The 22090-nt window shown below is 40.6% G+C and overlaps 1 protein-coding gene across 5 annotated transcripts in view; it reads left to right on the top strand.

The window, feature by feature from the left end:
* Positions 1 to 22090, top strand: part of LOC112317713 (broad substrate specificity ATP-binding cassette transporter ABCG2) — a 109452-nt gene that overhangs the window by 71759 nt on the left and 15603 nt on the right. For all 5 annotated transcript variants that reach the window (XM_071221255.1, XM_053922329.2, XM_053922326.1 and 2 more), the window contains 8 exons: positions 861 to 965; positions 1320 to 1570; positions 5716 to 5798; positions 11272 to 11361; positions 12467 to 12591; positions 13832 to 13986; positions 16167 to 16256; positions 17135 to 17217. In XM_071221255.1, coding sequence (XP_071077356.1) covers positions 861 to 965; positions 1320 to 1570; positions 5716 to 5798; positions 11272 to 11361; positions 12467 to 12591; positions 13832 to 13986; positions 16167 to 16256; positions 17135 to 17217 — 982 coding nt within the window. The remainder of the gene's footprint in view (positions 1 to 860; positions 966 to 1319; positions 1571 to 5715; positions 5799 to 11271; positions 11362 to 12466; positions 12592 to 13831; positions 13987 to 16166; positions 16257 to 17134; positions 17218 to 22090) is intronic.

Below are 22090 nucleotides of genomic sequence, written 5' to 3'. Positions count from 1 at the left end.
ACGCCCCCCCCCACCCCGAATATTTGTCTTCTTGACCAAATAACCAATCAGGCAATATCATTTTTATCCCCTGCATGGAATGTCAGTCTGCCTTTGAAGGTTCGTGGAGATGCTGATCAGTGTTGTAGTAACATTAGATTGCAGATTTAGTTCTTGAGGGATATGAATGACTTACCAGGCAATAGAAAGGCTAATCCTGAGTCTCACTTTGGGGCACCAACATTTCTGACAGTTCTGGGCAACCTGGTTTATTTAAGGTGGAATGCTGTAATTTATTTTATGGTTCATGTAGTCTGCTTCATTTTAGAGATATTTGGATATTATTATAGATGATGCTCCATGACTCTAACTATAGTTTTAAGTATTCCTTAGCTATCTTTTAAAATTTGTTTTTGTATAATCTCTGCCACTTAAAAATAATCCAGGACACTTGGGTATGGGGAGCATAGGGGACAGGAATCTGAAAGTCAGACTACTGGCCACATTTAGTCCGGATAATCAGGCACAAGAAGTGAAGGTAAAGTGTTCAGGTGTGCCATGCAGACCACATCCTCTTGAGGATGCTGCTCTGGTGATTTGGTCTCTATTGGAATTATAGTAGCATGGCAGGTGATAATTTGGACCTGAATTTAGTAGGTGTAGAAGCAACCACTGCTAAAGTGGGTATCGGCATTGTGGCAGTTGCTGGTGGAACCCAGAGAACGGTACACACTCTGGGCTTCTCCCAAACACCATCTGTACCTTAGCTGCCTTTGGCATGATGCCTTGCTTTTAGGAGCATTAGTCCAAGTTGCAGCTTTTTTTTCTTTTTCAACATATATATTGTTTTTCTTATGTATCTGATTTGCCTTCTTTTGAAGGTCACCACTGTGAGCCCTATAATAACCCTGCAGACTTCTTCCTCGATGTCATTAATGGAGACTCCTCTGCTGTGCTGTTAAACAGAGAGGACGAAGATGGTGAAGGTATGTGCATCTGCTGAGAGTCACAGATTACTGCCTAATTGAATTGCCTGGAGTTGAGCAGTGTGGTAGCTCATGGAAATGTGGCTTTGGGAATTTATATTACTAATGGTGCTCTCTGATACCAGTTGTCTTAGGCCATTTGAGGTAACAAGAATACCACAGGCTAAGTGGCTTAAAGAAGTAGTCAGGACAATTAACTATATTTTTCTAATGTATAAAGCAATGACAAATCTAATAATTTTTATATTCAAGTTAGAATTAAGTGTTAGGGAAGAATTTAAGAAAGGGGTTCCAGGAAAATGGCTACATCAGTTATTTTATTAATATTTTCCTCTGTCCACTTTTATTCCAAAGCCAAGGAGACTGAAGAACCTTCTGAGAGAGATAAGCCACTCATAGAAAAATTAGCTGAGTTTTATGTCAACTCTGCCTTCTTCGGGGAAACGAAAGTTGAACTAGATCGACTCTCAGAGGTTCAGAAGAAGAAGAGGAGTGGGGCCATCAAGGAGATCACCTATGCAACCTCCTTCTGCCATCAACTCAGATGGATCTCCAAGCGTTCATTCAAAAACTTGCTGGGTAATCCCCAGGCCTCCATAGCTCAGGTAACCTGACAGATTCTTCTAATTGTGCTGTGAAAGTTCATGTGAGCATTAGATTCTGATATAATCTATTTTACGATTATGGTTATCTTCTACCCACCCTTCCATTTATTTATCCCTACTCTATTTGGAATATAGAAAGTCAATAGAACAAATAAAACACAGTTATTATATACAGGAAAAATTTTTGAGCATTTTTTGGACTACCTAATTAAAATTTTTTATTGCTTTCGACAAGCTGTAATAGATCACTTTTGTACAGAAATTTTTTAATTCAAAAATGGTGAAGTAAAGAATTCTTAAATCGCATTTGTGGTTTTCTGGTAGCTGCACATGTTCATTTCCTGACTTAGTCAACAAGTCCCCATTGAGCATGCACTGCATGGGGGAGCTTGTACGCAGCAGTGAACAAAATGAGTAAAAACAAAAATCCCTGCTCTTCTGGAACAAACTTTCTTATGAGGAGAGACAGTTGATAAATTCCTACAGAAATAAAATGTATAGTGTAGCAGAAGGAAAAATGGGCTTTGGGGAAACTTTCAGCAGGGAAGTGGAGAAAGGAAGAGAGAGAGAAAGAAGGAAATGAGAGGGGAAAGCAGGAGAGAGGGAAAGGGGTTGGTTTGCATTTTAAGTCAGGTGGTCAGGGAAGCCTTCACCTGGTCGTCAGTGAGTGCACCTGAGCGTGGGAGGGGCTGCTGCTGTCTGAGGGAAGAGCCTGTGTGCAAAGGCTATTCCTTATCTCTGACCTTCCGCATTTGGGGGTTCTGCTCTGAGAGACACCAGGCACCACAGTCAGTTTGCGAGGAACACAGAGGTGGTGAGCAAGCTTGACTTGTGCTCAGTGAGGCTGTTGCTCACTTTCAGATTAAATTTCTCCTCATTAAGATGAAATCATGTGCTTTTCCTGTTTGGGCTGGAGTTGTTGAGTTGTTGATTATTACTCCTTTATGGTTTTTTGTTTTTCTCAAGCTCCCTGTCATACAAAACCCTGGTATTTTCAGTGTGTTGGTCCATCATTTCTAAGAAAACACATTTAGACAGTTATTTTTGTTAATTTTATTACCAGTCATTGAATTTCTGTTGACTACTAAAAGATGACCCATAGTTGGCTCTGATGAACCATTACTGACATATTAACATGTGTAGCATAATTTTCATACTTCAGTAGTGTTGCCTTCTAAGTGTTAATACTGAGAGTCTAGATTCCTCTTTGAGATGCACTGCTAATTGCTCCAAATTTTGTTTGTACTTGTTATTTGGCATTTCTGTCATAGCATGAGTAGTTTTGTGTACCATCTATGTAAGGGTAAATTTTTAGAGTGGATTCTTTTAGAGTGGATTTGATGTCATTTGGAAACAAGTGTGGTGAATCAGGTCAACCTGGTTGCCCACTGGTCACCAGTGAGACAGTGTAATGGACTTCATTCTGTAGTGTGATTTATGCATCATGTTTTTGACTTGGAAAAGAACTCCAATTTCTCTTGCCTTTAAAAGTGGCTTATAAGTGTCATGTCCAAGTCACATATATTGTAGTTCTGGTCAAGGTACGATTAAAGTGTGAAACTCTTTCTAATACACCACAGTTCTGCACCTTTGGGTGCTAGGCTTCCTTCAGCTGCAAACCCCAGGCCTAGTACCTCCAGGTCACATGTTCAGCTGCTTGCCTCCTCAGTGAACTCAATTCCACTGAAGGAATTCCAGCAGTGTTCAGAGCCCTGGCAATCTCATAGAATACGGATAGAACCTCGCATCTCTGAGCATCTGAATGAGGGAGTGGTATGGATCTTGTTTAGACGCTTAAATACTGGGATATTAATTTGCAGCAGGAGTAGGCAGACCTTTTATATAAGGACCAAATAGTAAATGTTTTAGGCTTTGCGTGCTATGAGGTCTTTGTGTCAGGCTGTCAACTCTGCCACTTCAACGAGAAAGCAGCTATAATAACACAGAAATAAATGAGTATGGCTGCGCTCCAATGAAACTATTCATAGATGCTAAAATTTGAATTTTATAACTATTTCATGTGGCAAGAAATATTTCTCTTTTTTTTTCCAATGATTAAGAATTGCTAAAAACTGTTATCTCATGGACCGGACAGAAATCAGTGATGGACACTTTTTGAACTGCAAGTCGTAGCTCTCTGACCCCTGGTTTTAGGTTTTTAAACTGGCATGTATGTCATTTGCTTCTCTAAACATTTGCATGTTTAACTGTAAAAACATTTTATGGCTTCTTACTGATAAATCATGTACCTGTAGTCTTATAGCTGTACTTAAGTTTGAACTTGTCATATACACAACTCCCACTTTGCTTCTGATAATGCATGTAACCAGAGGTTGTATTGGGAAGATCTTGGATCAATTAGGTAGTCTATATAAGAAGATTTAATGTTCATTTAATGTGCCAAGGGTCTTCTGACCAAATCCATTTGGAAAAATTATCATATCTCTTGGAGATTCATCATTTCTATTAGCATATAGACATTTAAGTATGGATTAAATTTTGTAGTTTTGTCCATAAACATTCCTCAGAGCTCACCTTGAGAAATGTTGGTAAATACATTAGAACAAAGATAAAGTCACATATTTAGGGGATTTTTTTCTGTACAAAATGGAGGCCTGATACACAGACACACAGACAGGGTGTCTTTGTGGGCTTTGTTGTGCAGTATTTACTTTGTCTATTTTATTTTTACCACAGGAATGAATAACATAGATGCAGAAATATCTTGTAGAAGTATGACAGTATTGCTGGATCAGTCATTTTGTCAATGTATTTGAAAGCTGACTTTGAAAATACTTTTAGAGCTTTGAAACTTTTAGGCGACCTCCTAATGATAAACTAATAATCGGGTGGTCTAAAATACCAAGTTTGAATGCAAAAGAGACAGAGCATGGAGTGTCCAGTTTAAAAAGTTATGATATTCCTACAGTTATACTTTGTGAAATTATGGACTCGTGTACATGCTCATGCACACGTGTCGATGGAGTCATCGTCACTTGTTTTGGAAACTTGATCTGTTGACACAAGCTACAATGTTTTCTGAGGGTAATTAAAGTATATCAGGGTAAGAGGTTTTTTTTTAATTTCTTATGTCTTATTAACAATGGAATTTTTAAAGGCCATCTCTAATCATTTTTTTTTCCAGACCATGGTCCTCACAAACTAGCCTTCACAAATCATGGGTCTGTTTTTCAGTTTGGTTTGCTTCAAGTCTAAAGTGTGCTTGAAAAGTTACTTAATGTCTGGATACCATTGCACTGTTGGAATACCGAGATTTTTTTTTTTTAACTTTGAAGGTTCCAAGATACATAGTAGGATATATTCTTTTGATTACTCTTTCTTATATTTTACACTTAATACCATGTAAAAGTACAATAAATAGAATTTCCTTAAATTATATGATAATATAACTCAACCCTTTGTTTATGGAAATGTTCTTAAGAGACACTTTATCAATCTTCAGGACAAAAGTGATGTTTATTTAGTCTTCCTTGAACTCATCAAACAGACTAAATGAAGGCTGTAAGAGTGGGAAAGAATCGGCAGCTTATCTGATGTGGGCAGTAGGCCCTACAGGCTGAGGTTGCTGGAGAAGCAGTGATAGGAGAATGGGTAATGGAAGCACTTGGGTGCCCTCAGATAAAGCTGACTAAATGCTTTGGTGACAGTGACAATGCTCTTTTCCATGCAGGCATGGAGACTCCCCACACCCCCACCTCATAGATGGGCCCTGGTTACTGCTACTTCCTTATTGTGCAAAACTCCATTGTTGGAAATTTTGTTATGTGTGCTTTATAAATTGTATTCATTTTTGTGTGCTTTAAAAACTGTATTTGTTTTTAATGTTAAGAATATTTTTAATATTCTGTTGTTGCTTGAACCTCTTGAAATACTGTACAACTATGATGCTCACTAGTAGTCTACTTTGTTCTCCTTCAGCCTCCCCAGTGCACAGATAAATTAATTTTTATTTTAATTTAGAGGGCAGTCTAATAACATGCACTGTTTTATATTTTCCCACGGACTTTGGCCACGTCATTTAAAATATCTGTCTCATTGGAGTGATTTGCTTATGGTAACAATAAATGCTGTATAAAGTTTTTACCTTTAGTTGAAACTCCTTTATTTTTTTTCTATTTGAAAAGGTAATTGTAACAGTAATCCTGGGACTGGTTATTGGTGCCATTTTCTATGATCTGAAAAATGATCCTACAGGAATTCAGAATAGGTAAGTGCATTTGGATCTTGATTTTGAAAAAGAGCTGTATCTTTTTCTAAGATTTAAAAAATCCATTAAAAATTTCAATTTCAGAGAAGTACAGGATAGATTGAGGAATAGAATAAGTTAGTGAATTGAAAGATGTATGGAAGCGGTAATTTTCTTATATGAACAGAAAATGTCCAGCCATTGTTAATATAACAAAAACAGTTTGCACTACATTGATGTAACCTGGCAGCCAAGGAGAGTGGACTGGAATGAGCATGCATGAACAATGATGACTTCACTGTACTAGTCAGTGGGGGTGGTAGACACTGTTGAGTGAGCATGTGTACTGTGTAGCCATCACATTCAAAATGACTGAGCGAGTAGAGCGATGAATCTCCATAAAATTTTGCATTAAGCTTGAACATTTCTCCGTGGAAAATATTTGGATGATTCATAAGGCTTTCAGGGATGATGCAACTAGTGCAGCACAAATAAAAATGTGATGCAAACATTTCAAAGCTGGTTGAGAATCTGTTGAAAGTGCTCCATGTTCTGGAAAGCCTACAGCAAACAGAACACCTGGGAATGTTCAATGTGTACAGGCACAATCAACAAAGATCGGTGACTGACAGTGTGAGAACTAGAAGCTGATATGGGGATTCCAAAAACTACTGTCTGAGATTTTGATGCAGGATCTTGGCATGAAATGTGTTGTGACAAAATTTGTTCCGCAGCTTCTGCTATTAGAGCAGAAGGAACATTGTGCTGCAGTCGCTAATGACTTGATTCAAACTACAACCACTGAACCAGATTTCCTCAAGGTCATAACTGGAGACTAATTGTGGGCCTACAGCTCCCATCCAGAAACGAAGGTCCAGTCATCCCAATGGAAGTTGCCTGGTTTTCCATGCCTGAAGAAGGCACAACAAAGTCACAGCAAGATCAAGACCATGTTAATGTGTTTTTTGATTGGGAAGGTGTTGTTCATCACAAGTATAAGCTCTTCCAGGCCAAACAATTAATAAAAGAGTACCACCTCAATGTGCTTTCTCAGATCAGAAATGAAATACAATGAAAGTGGTCGCAGTTTTGGCAGCTTCATCACGACAATGCACCTGCTCATGCATCAGGTCTAGTGCAGAGTTTTTTGGTGAAACATCAAATCACCCAGGTGACCCAACCCCCCTACAGCCCAGATTTGGTGCCCTACAATGTCTGGCTTTTCCCAAAACTAAAATCACCTTTGAAAGGGAAGAGATTTCAGACCATCTGTGAGATTCAGGAATATATAGGTATGACGGGGCATCTGCTAGTGATTCCAATGAAGGATTTTGCAGTGTTTTGAACAGTGGAAGAGATGCTGGGAGAACTGTGTGAGGTCCCAAGGTGCCTACTTTAAAGGGGACTGAAGTGTCATTGTCCTATGCACAATGTTTCTTGTATCTTGTATTTCTTCAATAAATGTCTCTATTTTTCATAGTGCATGGCTGTATACTTTCTGGACAGGCCTCCTATAGTGGTAAAATATACAGAACATAAAGTTTACCCTTCGATCCAGTGGCAATTAGCTGGGCAATTCAGTGGCATTAATTACACTCACATTGTTTTGCAACTGAAGTAGGATAGTTAGAATCTAAGAAAATTCCTTAGCAAGTAGAATGGGGAACTGAGACAGCTGATGCATATTGGCCTCATCAAGCACCCTAAATCATCTGCTTCCTTCTTCCTTGAATGACCACTCCCTTAAACATTAAGCCCTCAGGACAGCAAGCTTCTGGTCAGCATCAAATAATCTTAGGAGAAAACCTCCAGTCTGTTGATCACAGAGACAGAGTTTTGGTCAAACTGCAGATAACATCTAGGCCTCAGCTGTGTTTCAGAGAGGCAGAAAAGTGAGATGAAGCGACACCATGGCTGGCATGAGGACCAGCTGCAGTGCTCAGTGACCCCTACTCTAGCACAGACCATGATCCTGACCCTATATGCTCATTTCGATGCATCAGCTTACTAAAAGACAGACCTGGAAAGCTGATGAGATTCTCCCCTGAGACATCCCTTAAAATTCCTGCTTTTAGAAAACCTATAAAAACCCTGATGACAAAGGATGCAGCAGGCACTCTCTCCCTAGAGCAAGCCCACAGCCTCTGTTTTCAGGTATGTAATTTTGTTTTCTTTCTCCTAAGCTCTGAAGGTCCCCACAAGACTTGAAACCAGAAGGGCAGTGGGCAAGGGCAGCTTGTCTCGGGCTAATAACCCCTTGAACCTGTTTTCAGGGCCCTTCTTTTGCTTCTGTAACTTGTTTCCTGAGTCCATGCAGTCCAGCTGGCTCACTTATACTCTGCCTATGTAACTTTATTTCTAAAAGGCTAAGGCAGTTCTCTGAGCAGCACACTGGGATCCTCTTTTTCAGTGTGCTTTTGCTTTGCATGCTAAATAAATTTCCTCTTACACAAGAGTCCTTGGCTCTGAATTCTTTTTTTTTTGCTCAAATCAAGAACCGAAGAGTCAGCATTGCTGCCTACACAACCATCACAACCATCCAACTCTAGAACAATTTTTCACATTTCCAAAGTGAATCTCCATACCCATTGAACACTAACTCCCCAGTCCCTCTTTCCCCAGCCCCTGGAAACACCATTATTCTTTCTGTCTCTGAATTTGACCACTGTAGGTACCTCGTATGAATGGAACCATACAGTATTTGTCCTGAGGTGACTGGCTTATTTATCTTAGCATAATATCTTCAAGACTAATCCATGTCATAGCATGTGTCATAATTTCTTCCTTTTAAAGGCTGAGTAACATTCCTTTGTAATATTTTGTCTATTTTATTCTCCACATTTTGTTCACTCATTTATCTGCCATGGAGACACGGATTGTTTCCCCCTTTGGCTGTTGTGAATAATGCTGCTGTGAACATGAGTGTACAAATGAATATGTGGTTGAGTCTCACTTTAAATTCTTTTGGATATATATCCAGATGTGGAGTTATTGGATCATTTGGCCTTTTTTTTTTTTTTTTTTTTTTTTAGGGAGTTCCATCCTGTTTTTGTACAGCAGTTGCATCATTCTGCATTTCTACCAGCAGGGCACAAGGGTTCAGTTTCTCCCCAGCCTGGGCAACACTTACTGCTTTTCTTTGTAACAGCCACCCTCATTGTGGCTTGATTTACATTTCCCTACTGATTAGTGGTGCTAAGCATCTTCTCATGTGGTCATTGGCCTTTCGTATATCTTCTTTGGAGAAATGTTTATTCAAGCCACTTGCTCCTTTTTCTTCAACTGGACATTTTTATTGTTGAACTATTAAAGTTCTTTATGTATTCTGGTTCCTAACCCCTTATTGTACATAAACTTGTGAATATATTCTGCTATTCTGTGGGTTGTCTTTTAGTCTGTTGATAGTGTCCTTTAATAAATAGAGTTTTAAATTTTGTCACAATCCAATTTGTCTAATTTGTTTTGTTGCCTATGAACTAATTTCCTTTCTGTTTTTTGATGTGTTTGATGTGGCGAGGTGAATGGCACTCAGTTTTTCCAAGCTGTGACATGGGGTATTACCAGAAAAGACTTAGAATGTATTAAATTATTTAACAAAAGGTATTTACTATAAAATAAATTTTTGTAATTGTGAACTAGGAAGCAATTATGATTTGTCTACACATTCAGTGGCAGAGCTAAACTAGACACTGAAGTAAAACTCAGTTGTCATTGGTGGCTGCAGTTCACTCTCAGAAACTAGGGTAGAACAGCGGGCTGGAAAATCTGCAGGTGGTTATTGCACATCTTAAAACAAGCGCCACTTTGCAAACCACTCCCGAGATGCTTTCCTCAAACAGGGGACAGGCTGGGTTCTAATCATGTGTAGAGTATGAGCCTCTTTCACCTAATGGTTACTGTACAGGGTTGTGGTCAGAGCTAAGCAAATAATGTGCATGAAGAGAAAAGGTCTTTAAAAAATGTATCGGGATCCTTAAGTTGATATTAATGACATGGGCGACCACCTTAAAAGGAATTACAATACATTAAATTCTTTAACAATAAAAGCTGTTTTTACCATAAAATAAATTATCCTATTATTTAGAAGGAATTTCCCTATCTACCAGCTCAGAATCGTTATGAACATTATTGTACTGTTAGAAGAAAGACTCAACAAACTGAGCTGAACGTTGCCATGTCCCCTCTTTCTGATACAGGCTATTCCTTTGATATTAGGCTTTTAAAAAAAATTATAAAAAGTTGCATAGCTGCTTCTGTACTGGGCCTGGCTATATTCCACTTATTCATTATTGTATAAACATCTACTTTTAAATCTTTATTATTACCACTATTATTGGTGGTAAAAAAATTATTAAGTATCTACGAACTCTCTGTTTTGGGGTTGTACGCTCAGATTTACATAAGGTGCCACTTACTCTCTTAGTTTCAATTTGCAACCTTAATGTCAATTAAATTGTGTGGTTGTGCAGGGAAGTGCACACTGTTTGGGGATGCTGGCATGCTTTCGTTAAATGGACAGTTCCATCAAAGTGCAAGTGAACTGACTACTTTCTTTTTAGACCTTATTTTACTGAGAGGGAAGCGTTAATAGTCTTCCTCTTAAGTATGCACAAGTTAATTTTCCTTTAGAAGCGTGATTTGCTTTCCTGTTGAGCGCACAGGAAGCCACGTTGGCAGCGGGTTGTCAAGGACAACACGAGGTTCTTCTCATGACTGTGAGATGAATGTGCATAATGAGGTGTCAGTGGCACTTTCCCTCCACTGTCTTTCACTTGGTCCCCTCCTGTCTTACTTCCTTCTTTACTCAACTGTGACAAACTGGCTAAGAGAGGTTTCTAACCTTTGCAGGTTTTGACTACTTCTCTGTTCATGCATTAGGATGATATTTGTGTTTTCTTTAGTTAAAATTAAAGGTGGTGGCATTTTTATGACCTTTGTAATCATCACTTTGGCTGCCATAACAACCGCAGACTGGATGGCTTAAACAATACATATCTATTTCTTACAATTCGGAAGAGGTGGGTGCCACCATGCTGGGTTCTGAAGTGGCCCTCTCGGGCTTTCTGCTCCCTGCTGAGACCTCACGTGGCACAGAGGGAGCACTGACATCTCTTCCTTGTCTTCAGACACTGATTCCATCATGAGGGCCCCACCCCCATGACCTCATCTAAACTTAACTTCCTTCCAAAGATGCTACCTGCAAATACCTTCACATTGAGTGGTAGGGTTTCAACATCCCTATGGGAGCAGTTCAATCCATGGCAACCCAGGACTGTGAATTTCACCTGTGCCATATGGAGTCCCAGGGTCCCCACTGGGGAGACACTGGGATGGGGAGAGACCCGAGGGGGCTTATACTTCCCTCCCCTCACTGTTTTAACCTGAACACTTGTTCAATGCCATAAGATATCACTTGAAAGAGTATTGCAGGTAGAAGATTGATCTAAGAATGTTTGATTGATTGCGGTGCTTTTGTTGTCTTCTCTCATTGCAGAGCTGGGGTGTTCTTCTTCCTGACAACCAACCAGTGTTTCAGTAGTATATCATCCGTGGAGCTCTTCGTGGTTGAGAAGAAGCTCTTTATGTAAGCGTGTCTCTGTTTCGGGAAGGGGGCTGTCCAGGGTCAGGGTTACTTGGTCAGACCAATGGGAGGGGAATCATGAGCATAAGGGGCCTGTGACCAAGGCAAAAGGAGTTTCAAGGTTAGGGCATAGCCTCAGATGCAAATGGTGCGGGGAATGCAAGCAATAGAGGCTGAAAAGGAGCTTTTGTTGTAGCAACTAAGACGTCATGATGAGCTTCACATAAAAAAGTTTTGAGGGCTTAGAGAGAAAAAGAACTAGGTTAAACCCTAAACTGAAAGTGAGGATGTAAAGTTGACAAAGAATATAGACCAAGCTTATCCCTCAATGGAAGGGAGAATGGAAAGAGCCAGAGGAAGCCTGAAATAAAGTGCGGGCTGGTTTGGTTTCATGTTTTCAAAGTTGGAGGAGATGTTCCCATGTGTACGTGCTTGAGGAAAGCAGTCGTTACAGAGGGAGAGGATGAAGACGCTGGTGGCAGAGTTGGGAGTCACAGGAGGAGGATGTCAGGAAGAGGAGGGATCTAGGTCCTCCCTGGGGAGAAGAGAGGATTTGATGGCTGACAGGGGTCTACAGTTGGGAGGCACGATTACTGAAGGCAGACGTGCCATGTTGTTTTTCCATCACGGGAACGGAAGAAGTGAAAAGGGCTTAGTGATCCTGGGCTGCACTGGGGGTGTCAGGAATAGCACCACCTTCATAATCAGAAGTGGGAGAAAGCAAAGCCCCTGTGACTTTGCTGAGATCAGCTGCGGAGGTGCTGCCTTTCAAGGAAATCCAGTGTTGGAGGGGAGGGAGGAGATTGAGAATGCGTTCACCTGGAGTGGAGGTTCCGAGGGCAAAGTGGGCAGCCTTAGGGGGGAATTCTACAGTGAGAAGAGGGGTCATTGCACAGAGCGGGGCGGGAGTGATGTGTCAGGGGAGGCGAGCCCCTGAGATGGTGCCTGCTGCTGACTGGGTGAGGGTGGTGGGTTAACCTGGGGGATGTGGAAGCTGCAGTTGACAGACCCCTGGTGGCAGCAGATCTCTGGAGCAAGTGGCTTAATCACCGGGTCTGTGCCTTCCTCAACTCATGTGGGCTGCGGGGTATGAATTTTTGTTTTTTAGGCATGAATATATCAGTGGATACTACAGAGTGTCATCTTATTTCTTTGGGAAACTGTTATCTGATTTACTACCCATGAGGATGTTACCAAGTATTATATTTACTTGTATAACCTACTTCTTGTTAGGTAAGCAATAAGACAAAAAGTACCTGTCTGTCGTGTTGGATGTGAGGGGAGGCTGATTTCTTTTTGCAAGAATGTTTTTGGTTCTCAAAGTTGTAAAACAAACCATGAGATAAGGAAGCCGCTGTCTGTTGTGTCCACTCCGAAATAACTGTTCTCCGAGCACATTTATGTCAAGACTTTCCCACGCCAATGTTTATACCTTTCATAAAATGATACGTTACTCAGTGATGGCTTGTGTCATATACAGACATGCAAAGAATTCATAAGTGATTAAGACTTTGATGGAGGGGCCGGAGCTGTGATATTTATTACCTATATATTTATGTTCTTATGTGTATATGTGTATGTGTGTGTATCTGTATACACACAGGTATACAAACTGAAAGATAGCAACTTTTGGCGTTTATTGTTTTAGTAAGAATACATTTTTAGTCCATGAAGACAGATTCATGTGTGCATTGTGTTAAGGATTCTCCCCAGGCTCACTGCCTCGGAATTTACATATATTTCACTGTACACACGGACACGGACACTAGTAATATATATAATTTTGGCAAAGCACCATAGGAGAAGACACACTGATTGAGTTTCAACTCCCATTTTACAAAGGAGGGATGTGTCTTAAAGAATTAGGCATACAGCCTGGATCCTCAGGCTCCTGACTAGTGTTCCTACGGCTGTCCCAAACTCTTCAGAGTGTGTGACGTGGAATAGTACGCCATTACAGTTTAGAAGGTGTTTCCTGAATCCCCAGCTTTATGGTACTCTGTCTAGGGACCTGCGTTCTGCAAACCCTCCCTCAGATAGTGAAAGTGCTGCGTCATCCTGATATCCCCAGTTTCCTCACTCCCCCAGTTAGAGCAAACAGTGAGTAATGCGAGGCTGCCTGGGTGAAAAGAATGTGCTCTTGACAAGTGTCCTTCTCAGGGAGAAGGCAGCAGAAGTCCAGGCAATGTGTAGTCTCCAGCCCTCATCCGAGGCCCCCAGCAACTGTTAATAATACACAACAAGGAGCACAGGTGTTACATGAAAAAGTGCTCATGCAGTAGTGTAAACCAGAAAACTGAATAACTCTATGCAGTCATGTGGGGCACAATGAAATTGGTGACTCAGGGTGGTTGGATAGAGGGTGAAGTTTTCATTCTGGTAATTGTTTCTTAAAATATTTGCACAATAAACCATGAATCCCAGACGCACAGTGACCTAGGTGGTTGGATTAATCTCCTCTTTTCTCCCTAAGGATTGAAGCCAGTGGTGGAGTCCTTCTTCATCATGATGTTCACCCTTATGATGGTGGCTTATTCGGCCAGTTCCATGGCCCTGGCCATAGCAGCAGGTCAGAGTGTGGTGTCCATAGCAACGCTGCTCATGACCATCTCCTTTGTGTTTATGATGGTGAGTGGGAACTGTGTTTCTCTGAGAAGTGGTTATTTCCCCTCTTTCATTCCGGCAAGTTCCCCTGTCAGGGGAAACCTGCTTTGAGGATCCTTTCAATGGGACTCTTAGCTTTAAGGAAGCCATCTGTTAAAAGATGGCTTATATGAGAGAGTGTACCAGCTTCTTCTCTACCTTCCCCAGCCTTTTTTGCTACTGTTCTGATGTGATTACTATCACTTTAGTTAACATGTTTTTACATGTGAGAATTTCAAAGATGCTTCTTGGTGGCCTACAGTGAAACCTTGGTGACTGGGAAGTTCAAAATCAGAAATATTTCAACTGAAAGACTGCCTTTAGAAATGACAGGTTGGTTGCCTGGCTTCCATGCTGGGGTTGGAGAACTGCTGGCTTATTTACTCAGCAGCTGAGATGGTTTGTTTGGATCAAATACTTTTCAAGGGAAAGGCTGAGCTCCATGGGAGACAGAACCGTATGTGGCATGGGGTCCTCCTTTATTATGAAATGGATTGTTTTAAAAATAGTGAAATATTCCAAAGTCCACACAGTACTAGGTCCCCTCCTTTCTGGGTTCTTGACATTTGCTTTTATCAATAAAATTTCAATTACTTTTTTTTTTTTAGTTACTTAGTGCTAATCTTACATGTCCCTAACTTTTGCACACACATAAATTAACAAGTAAAGGAAAGCAGTTAGCACTGTGGTTTTCAACTGGTGTGCCACAAGAAATTTTAAAGCATGTAGTACCTGACTATTTAGTCAAGGGACTGACCTCTTTTCCCTTAAATTGTCAAATAAGAAAATGACAACTGCCAATATAACAATTATTGTCTGTTGTGAATGTATCAAAATTATACCTATTTTTGTCAGACTGACAAAAGGCTGAAAGTCACCAAGTTAGCACATTTCCCATTCTACATCAAGTATACTAGAACTCTTACCCTATTTACTTAATATACATGTCATTTCCATAGATGTCTTAAAGGTTTTTAAGACATCTTTATTTTTTTTATTTTTATTTTTATTCTCAGTTTTATTTTTATTCTCTTTAAATTTATTGACTCTAGAGGGAGAGGAAGGAAGAGAGAGAAACATCGATTTGTTGCACTTGTTTATGTATTCCTTCGTTCCTTCTTGTATGTGTCCTGACCAGAGATCGAACTCTCAATCTTGGTGTATCAGGATGACATGCTAACCAACCGAGCTACCCAGCAGGGCTGTGAAGAGCATACTGTCACTATTGAAAACTAACAATCTGAACATTACTGAAACTGACAAACCTTGTGTGAATTTCATATAATGTCATCCTATAAATTAAATGTCCTTCAATATATAAAAATGTTTTGTTTGGTATTTTAGATGCACTGATTTGTTATTATTTGGTTTATCAGTAGAACTTTTAAAACCAGACATAAAACCATATTTTCCTGAAAGATGATATATGGTTAACACTTGGTCTGATCAAGTAACAAAATGTGTAATCACACCAGCATCATTGTCATTGCGTTGCCCACCCTAGCATCCTAAGGGCCAGTTAGGCGGCGTTCTGTAGGAACCTCCTCTTATGTAGCCACATCTTGCTGGAGCGGTCCTTCCTGGGCTCTCCATGGCAATACTGCCTTTGGTCGCTTTAAATGAAGGTATTGACCATATGTTATGCTGCCGTTTGCCACATTAGGTCCAGGCTTTGGGCCATATTAGGCATGCATTCTGAACCCCAAATTATTCCTAAACTCATGCAGAGACAGAATGCAAACGCTTGTCAATAACAGCACCTACCGTGTTATGGAAGTACGGAGGGGCGTGGGGTGTTCAGGATGCATCGTGTGTGTCTGTTGGTGGGAACAGGTAGTGGTTGCAGCATTAGAACAGTCAGGACTACGGACCTTCCACTGGGTGCCGTCACAGACGAAGTAAAAGCCTTGACAATTAAGGATCTCCTGATTAAATGAAATATAGGTATACTGTCATTCCTTTAAAACCACAAACAGCCTCAGCTGTAGAGAGGAATACACATGCAAAGAAGATGTGGTAAGTCTTTGGAGTAGTGGAAGGAGCTTCAAGAAAGAGTCGGCCTTAGCAGAAATGTTTATAAGGTTGTAGGGACTTAGAGAGGGTAACCTCCAGAATTCTTCATGGAATCACTCCACCAGTTCTGATGTTGCATTTGCTCTGTGTAGATTTTTTCAGGGCTGTTGGTCAATCTCCGGACCATTGCGCCTTGGCTCTCGTGGCTTCAGTACCTGAGCATTCCTCGATATGGCTATGTGGTAAGTTCTCCTCTTCTTTCCCTGTGACTAGCCTACTGTTCCCACGCTAGGAGCAACCAGGGTAGAGCCTGACTGTCTCATGTCCCCAGACATGAGCTGTGGAGGTCTCCCAGGACTGTCCTTTCAGGAGCAGTGAAGGACAGTTTCCTGTTAAGCCTTGGGTGAACTTGGCTTTCCCGTCACACTGTTGTGTGAGGGAGTTGGAGGGTGGGGTCATAACTCACAGTTAAGGAGGAAGATTGACCAACTGATGTAAAAAAAATATAGTTGGTTTCAGTTCAGTAAGGAAATACATGAGAAGATGGGTATCTAGATTACATATTTTTTTCTAGACTACTTATTTTATTGCAAGGGGAATTAGAAAAATCAAGATCACTTCATATTCACAGCTATTACTGGCTTTAGAATCCAGTCATCTCCAGTGAAAACTGTGTCTTCGTATAGCATAGGTGAGTTTCAACTCCCAAGAATTACAACTGGTTTTGATTAAAACAATGAAGAACAATACACAAGATGCTACCATAAATTAGCAATAGTCATTGATTGCCATTGTATCATTTTAATTGTAGTGTTTGGGGTTATAACATTGGGAAGAGAGGATGAAGGGGCTGTGGGGTAATGTAGCCAGAGGTTTTCCTCCTTGAGAAATACTTTATTTCCTGTGTATTAGAAGACAAAATTCCAACCAAAGGCCTCTTGAGATTGCCAGGAACAATCATTTTAGTTGCTCTGGTGTGACAAAGACTGTGAATGTGAAAATTGTGTTGTTTTCAGAAATAACAATAAAGATTAAACTATGAGAATTCAATTGTGATAATTCTTTGGAAACTTTTTGAAATTTAAACTATTTACCTTGCCTGTTCCCCCTTGTGTTACAGGCTTTGCAGTATAATGAGTTTTTGGGACAAAACTTCTGCCCGGGATTCAACACAACAGTAGACAATACCTGCAGCTTTGCAACGTAAGCTTGCTTTCAGTGTCAGTATGGATTTGCTGAATGTGTGGCAGGATGGAGAAAGGCCACTGGGCTTAGCTTATGAGTCCTTTCAGGGACACTGACTTCTCTGAGCCTAAAGGGTCTTATCTGTAAAGTGAGTTGTGCACTATGACATATGAAAGTACAACACCTACTCTACTATGGTCAAAATTGTATTTAAGTGAGAAAAATATTTCTTATGTGCTATTTGTTTGGGGACTTTTAAAAGATCTTTTTGCTGATTTGCTTGTGAGTATGAGATTTCATTTTCAGAACATTTGCTTTAGTAATTATTTGCCTTGATATTTTAGCAAGGCATCCAGTATCTGTACTGCTGGATTATGTGAAGTGTATGGGTCCATCAATTTATGGCTTCCTGTGAGCCCACCCCATGGTCAGGAGTAAGAGCTGGAGGGGCGGCAGAATTGGAAAGACAGTGAATATTTTCCTGCCACCATCATGGCACTTGTTTCTTGCTCCTGCACTTAAGAGACATCATGAACTCAAAGTACGCACAGGCCTCGGTTTTGTTTCTTAAACTGACTTGGACTACTGCCAATGGAAGTATCCTCCACAGAAATTAACACATGTTTTAGTAAGCTAAAAAGGAAAGCCCCTTTTTCACATTATGTCAATAAAACAGAAATGCAGATTTTAATAAAATTAGAGAACGTTTTTTAAAAATTGAATGACACTCTCCTTTTTTCCTTTTTTTAAAAAAATATATTTATTGATTATGCTATTACAGTTTTCCCATCTCCCCCCCTTCACTCCATCCTGTCCACCCCCTCCCTCCCACATTACCCCCCTATAGTTCATGTCCATGGGTCATACTTGTAAGTTCTTTGGCTTCTCCATTTCCTATACTATTCTTACCCTCTCCCTGTCTATTTTCTACCTACCATTTATGCTACTTATTCTCTGTACCTTTCCCCCTTCTCTCCCCCTCACACTCCCCTGTTGATAACCCTCCATGTGATCTCCATTTCTGTGGTTCTCTTCCTGTTTTAGTTATTTGCTTAGTTTGCTTTTGTTTTTGTTTTAGATGTGGTTGTTTTTTACTGTTCCTATTTTTTATCTTCTTTTTCTTAGATAAGTCCCTTTAACATTTCATATGATAAGGGCTTGGTGATGATGAACTCCTTTAACTTGACCTTATCTGAGAAGCACTTTATCTGCCCTTCCATTCTAAATGATAGCTTTGCTGGATAGAGCAATCTTGGATGTAGGTTCCTGCCTTTCATGACTTCAAATACTTCTTTCCAGCCCCTTCTTGCCTGTAAGGTCTCTTTTGAAAAATCAGCTGACAGTCTTATGGGAACTCCTTTGTAGGTAACTGTCCTTTTCTCTTGCTGCTTCTAAGATTCTCTCCTTCTGTTTCATCTTAGGTAATGTAATTATGATGTGCCTTGGTGTGTGCTTCATTGGGTCCAACTTCTTTGGGACTCTCTGAGCTTCCTGGACTTCCTGGAAGTCTATTTCCTTTGCCAGACTGGGGAAGTTCTCCTTCATTATTTGTTCAAATAAGTTTTCAATTTTTTGTTCTTCCTCTTCTCCTTCTGGCACCCCTATAATTGGGATGTTGGAACATTTCAAGATGTCCTGGAGGTTCCTAAGCCTCTCCTCATTTTTCTGAATTCTTGTTGCTTCATTCTTTTCTGGTTGGATGTTTCTTTCTTCCTTCTGGTCCACACTGTTGATTTGAGTCCCAGTTTCCTTGCCATCACTATTGGTTCCCTGTACATTTTCTTTTGTTTCTCTTAGCATAGCCTTCATTTTTTCATCTAATTTGTGACCAAATTCAACCAATTCTGTGAGCTTCCTGATTACCAGTGTTTTGAACTGTGGATCTGATAGGTTGACTATCTCTTCGTTGCTTAGTTGTATTATTTCTGGAGCTTTGATCTGTTCTTTCACTTAGGCCATTTTTTTTTGTCTTGGCGCACCTGTTACATAAAGGGGAGGAGCCTTAGGTGTTCATGGGGGCGGAGTAACGCTGGTCCCTGTGCTGTGATGCTGTATATGGGGGAGGGGCCGGAATGGAGCAATGGTGCTGGCTTCACTCTCTGCTGGATTTCAGTCACTCCTTCTGCTACCCACAATCAAACTGGGCCCCTCTGGTGCCGATTCCCGAGTGGGTGGGCTTGTGCATGCTCTAGGCCCCCATGAGTCTCTCCAATGACCTCTCCTGTGAGGCTGGGAGTTTCTCCCACTGCTGCCTCAACCCCCATGGGTGTTTTCAATCAGTGGTTTGAGGCTTTATTTCCCTGCACTGGAGACCTGGGTTGTATAGTCTGTTTCACTCCCCTGCTCTTCCTCCCATTTTATCTATGTGTGAATGTGGGGCCACGGGGTCTGCTAGCTGCAGCCTAGCCTGCCCCGTTCCACAATCCGCCACCTCGCTGGGTTGCCAGCTGCCGCCTTGCTGCGAGTCCTCTCCACCCCAGCTGCCTCTCTCCACCCTTCCTACTGGTCTGGATGAATGTTTCTTTATCTCCTTGGTGGTCAGACTTCCATACAGTTTGATTTTCTGTCAGTTCTGGTTGTTTTTTGTTTTTAAATTGTTGTTGTCCTTTTGGTTGTGCGAGGAGGCACAGTGTGTCTACCTACACCTCCATCTTGGCCGGAAGCCCTTTCTTTTTAATTGTTGTTAAATTATAGTGGTCCCAATATTTTCCCTGTTGGTCTCCCCTGCCCTGCCCACCCCTTCCGACTCCCACAGTCAATTTCCACCCTGTTGTCCATGTCCATGGGTCCTTTATACATGTTTCTTAACTTGCCCCTTCCCCTTCTTCCCCCGCTATGCCCCTGCCCCTCTGGTCACTGTCAGATTGTTCTTTATTTCCATGTCTCTAGTTCATTTTGCTCACTTGTTTGTTTTGTTCATTAAGTTCCACTTATAAGTGAGATCATATGGTGTTTATCTTTCACCTCCTGGCTTATTTCACTTAGCATAATACCATCAAGTTCTACCCATGCTGTCACGAAGGGTAGGAGTTCCTCCTTCTTTCTGTCTGCTGCACAGTATTCCATTGTGTAAATATACCACAGTTTTTTGATCCACTCAATTACTGATGGGCACTTAGGTTGTTTTGAGCACTTGGCTATTGTAAATAATGCTGCTATGAACACTCATGTACTTAGGCTCTTTTGAATTGATGTTTCAGGATTCTTAAGGTATAATCTCAGCTGTGGGATCACTGGATCAAAAGGCAGTTCCATCTTTAGTTTTTTGAGGAAATTTCATACTGATTTCCACGGTGGCTCACCAGTCTGCATTCTCACCAACAGTGCACTAGGGTTCCCTTTCTCCACATCCTTGCCAGCACCTGTTGTTTGTCAATTTGTTAGTGTTGGCCATTCTGACTGGTGTGAAGTGGTATCTCATTCTGGTTTCAATTTGCTTGTCTTTGATGGCTAATGATGCTGAGCATCCTTTTATATGTCTCTGGACTCTGTATGCCCTCCTTGGTGAGTGTCTGCTCAGGTCCTTTGCCCATTTTTAATTGGATTATTTGTCTTTCTGGTGTGGAGTCGTGTGAGTTCTTTATAGATTTTGGAGATCAAACCATTGTCCAAGGTATCATTGGCAAACATGTTTTCTCATATAGTTGGATCTCTGTTCATTTTAATGCTGTTTTCTTTAGCCATGCAGAAGCTTTTTATTTTGATGAGGTCCCATTTGTTTATTCTTTCCTTTATGTCCCTTGCTTTGGGGGACATATCAGTGAAGATGTTGCTGGGTGGAATGTCTGAGATTTTCCTGCTGATGTTTTCCTCTATGACTTTTATGGTGTCACGACTTATATTTAAGTCTTTTATCCACCTTGAATTTATTTTTATGTATGGTGTAAGTTGGTGATCAAATTTCATTTTTTTTTGTGCAGCTGTCTAGATCTCCCAACACCATTTGTTGAAGAGGCTATTTTTACTCTATTTTATGCTTCTCCCCGCTTTGTCAAATATTCATTGACCATAGAGATTTGGGTTTATTTCTGAGCTATCTGTTCTGTTCCATTGGTCTATATGTCTGTTCTTATGTCAGTACCAGGCTGTTTTGATTACGGTGGCCTTGTAATACAGTTTGATATCAGGTATTGTGATCCCTCCTGCTTTGTTCTTCTTTCTCAAAATTGCTGCAGCTTTGGGGTTATTTATGGTTCCATATAAATTACTGAAATGTTCTATATCTTTGAAATATGTCATTGGTACTTTAATAGGGATTGCATTGAATCTATAAATTGCTTTGGGTAGTATGGACATTTTGATGATGTTAATTCTTCCAATCCATGAGCATGGTACATGTTTCCATTTGTTTGTGTCTTCCTTAGTTTCTTTCTTCAGTGTTGTGTAGTTTTCTGAGTACAGGTCTTTTACATCCTTGGTTAGGTTTGTTCCTAGGTACTTTATTTTTCTTGTTCCTATATCAAATGGGATTTTTTTCCTGATTTCTGTTTCTGCTGTTTCATTGTTGGTATACAGGACTGCCTTTGATTTCTGAGTATTGACTTTCCATTCGGCTGTTTTGCCAAATTCATTTATTAGGTCAAGTAGTTTTTTGGTGGAGTCTATAGGATTTTCCATGTACACTATCATGTTATCTGCAAACAGTGACAGTTTCATTTCCTCCTTTCCAATTTGGATGCCTTTTATTGCTTTTTGTTGTCTAGTTGCTGTGGCTAGGACTTCCAATACTATGTTGAATAGGAATTGTGAAAGTGGACATCCTTGTCTTGTTCCTGATCTTGGTGGGAAAGCTCTAAGTTTTTGCCCATTGAGTATGATGTTGGCTGTAGGTGCCTCATATATGGCCTTTATTATGTTGAGGAATGCTCCCTCGATTTCCACTTTGTTGAGG

Source organism: Desmodus rotundus, chromosome 4, assembly GCF_022682495.2.
Source record: "Desmodus rotundus isolate HL8 chromosome 4, HLdesRot8A.1, whole genome shotgun sequence".
Lineage (NCBI taxonomy): Eukaryota > Metazoa > Chordata > Mammalia > Chiroptera > Phyllostomidae > Desmodus > Desmodus rotundus.
This window is presented reverse-complemented; position numbering and strand designations above follow the sequence as displayed.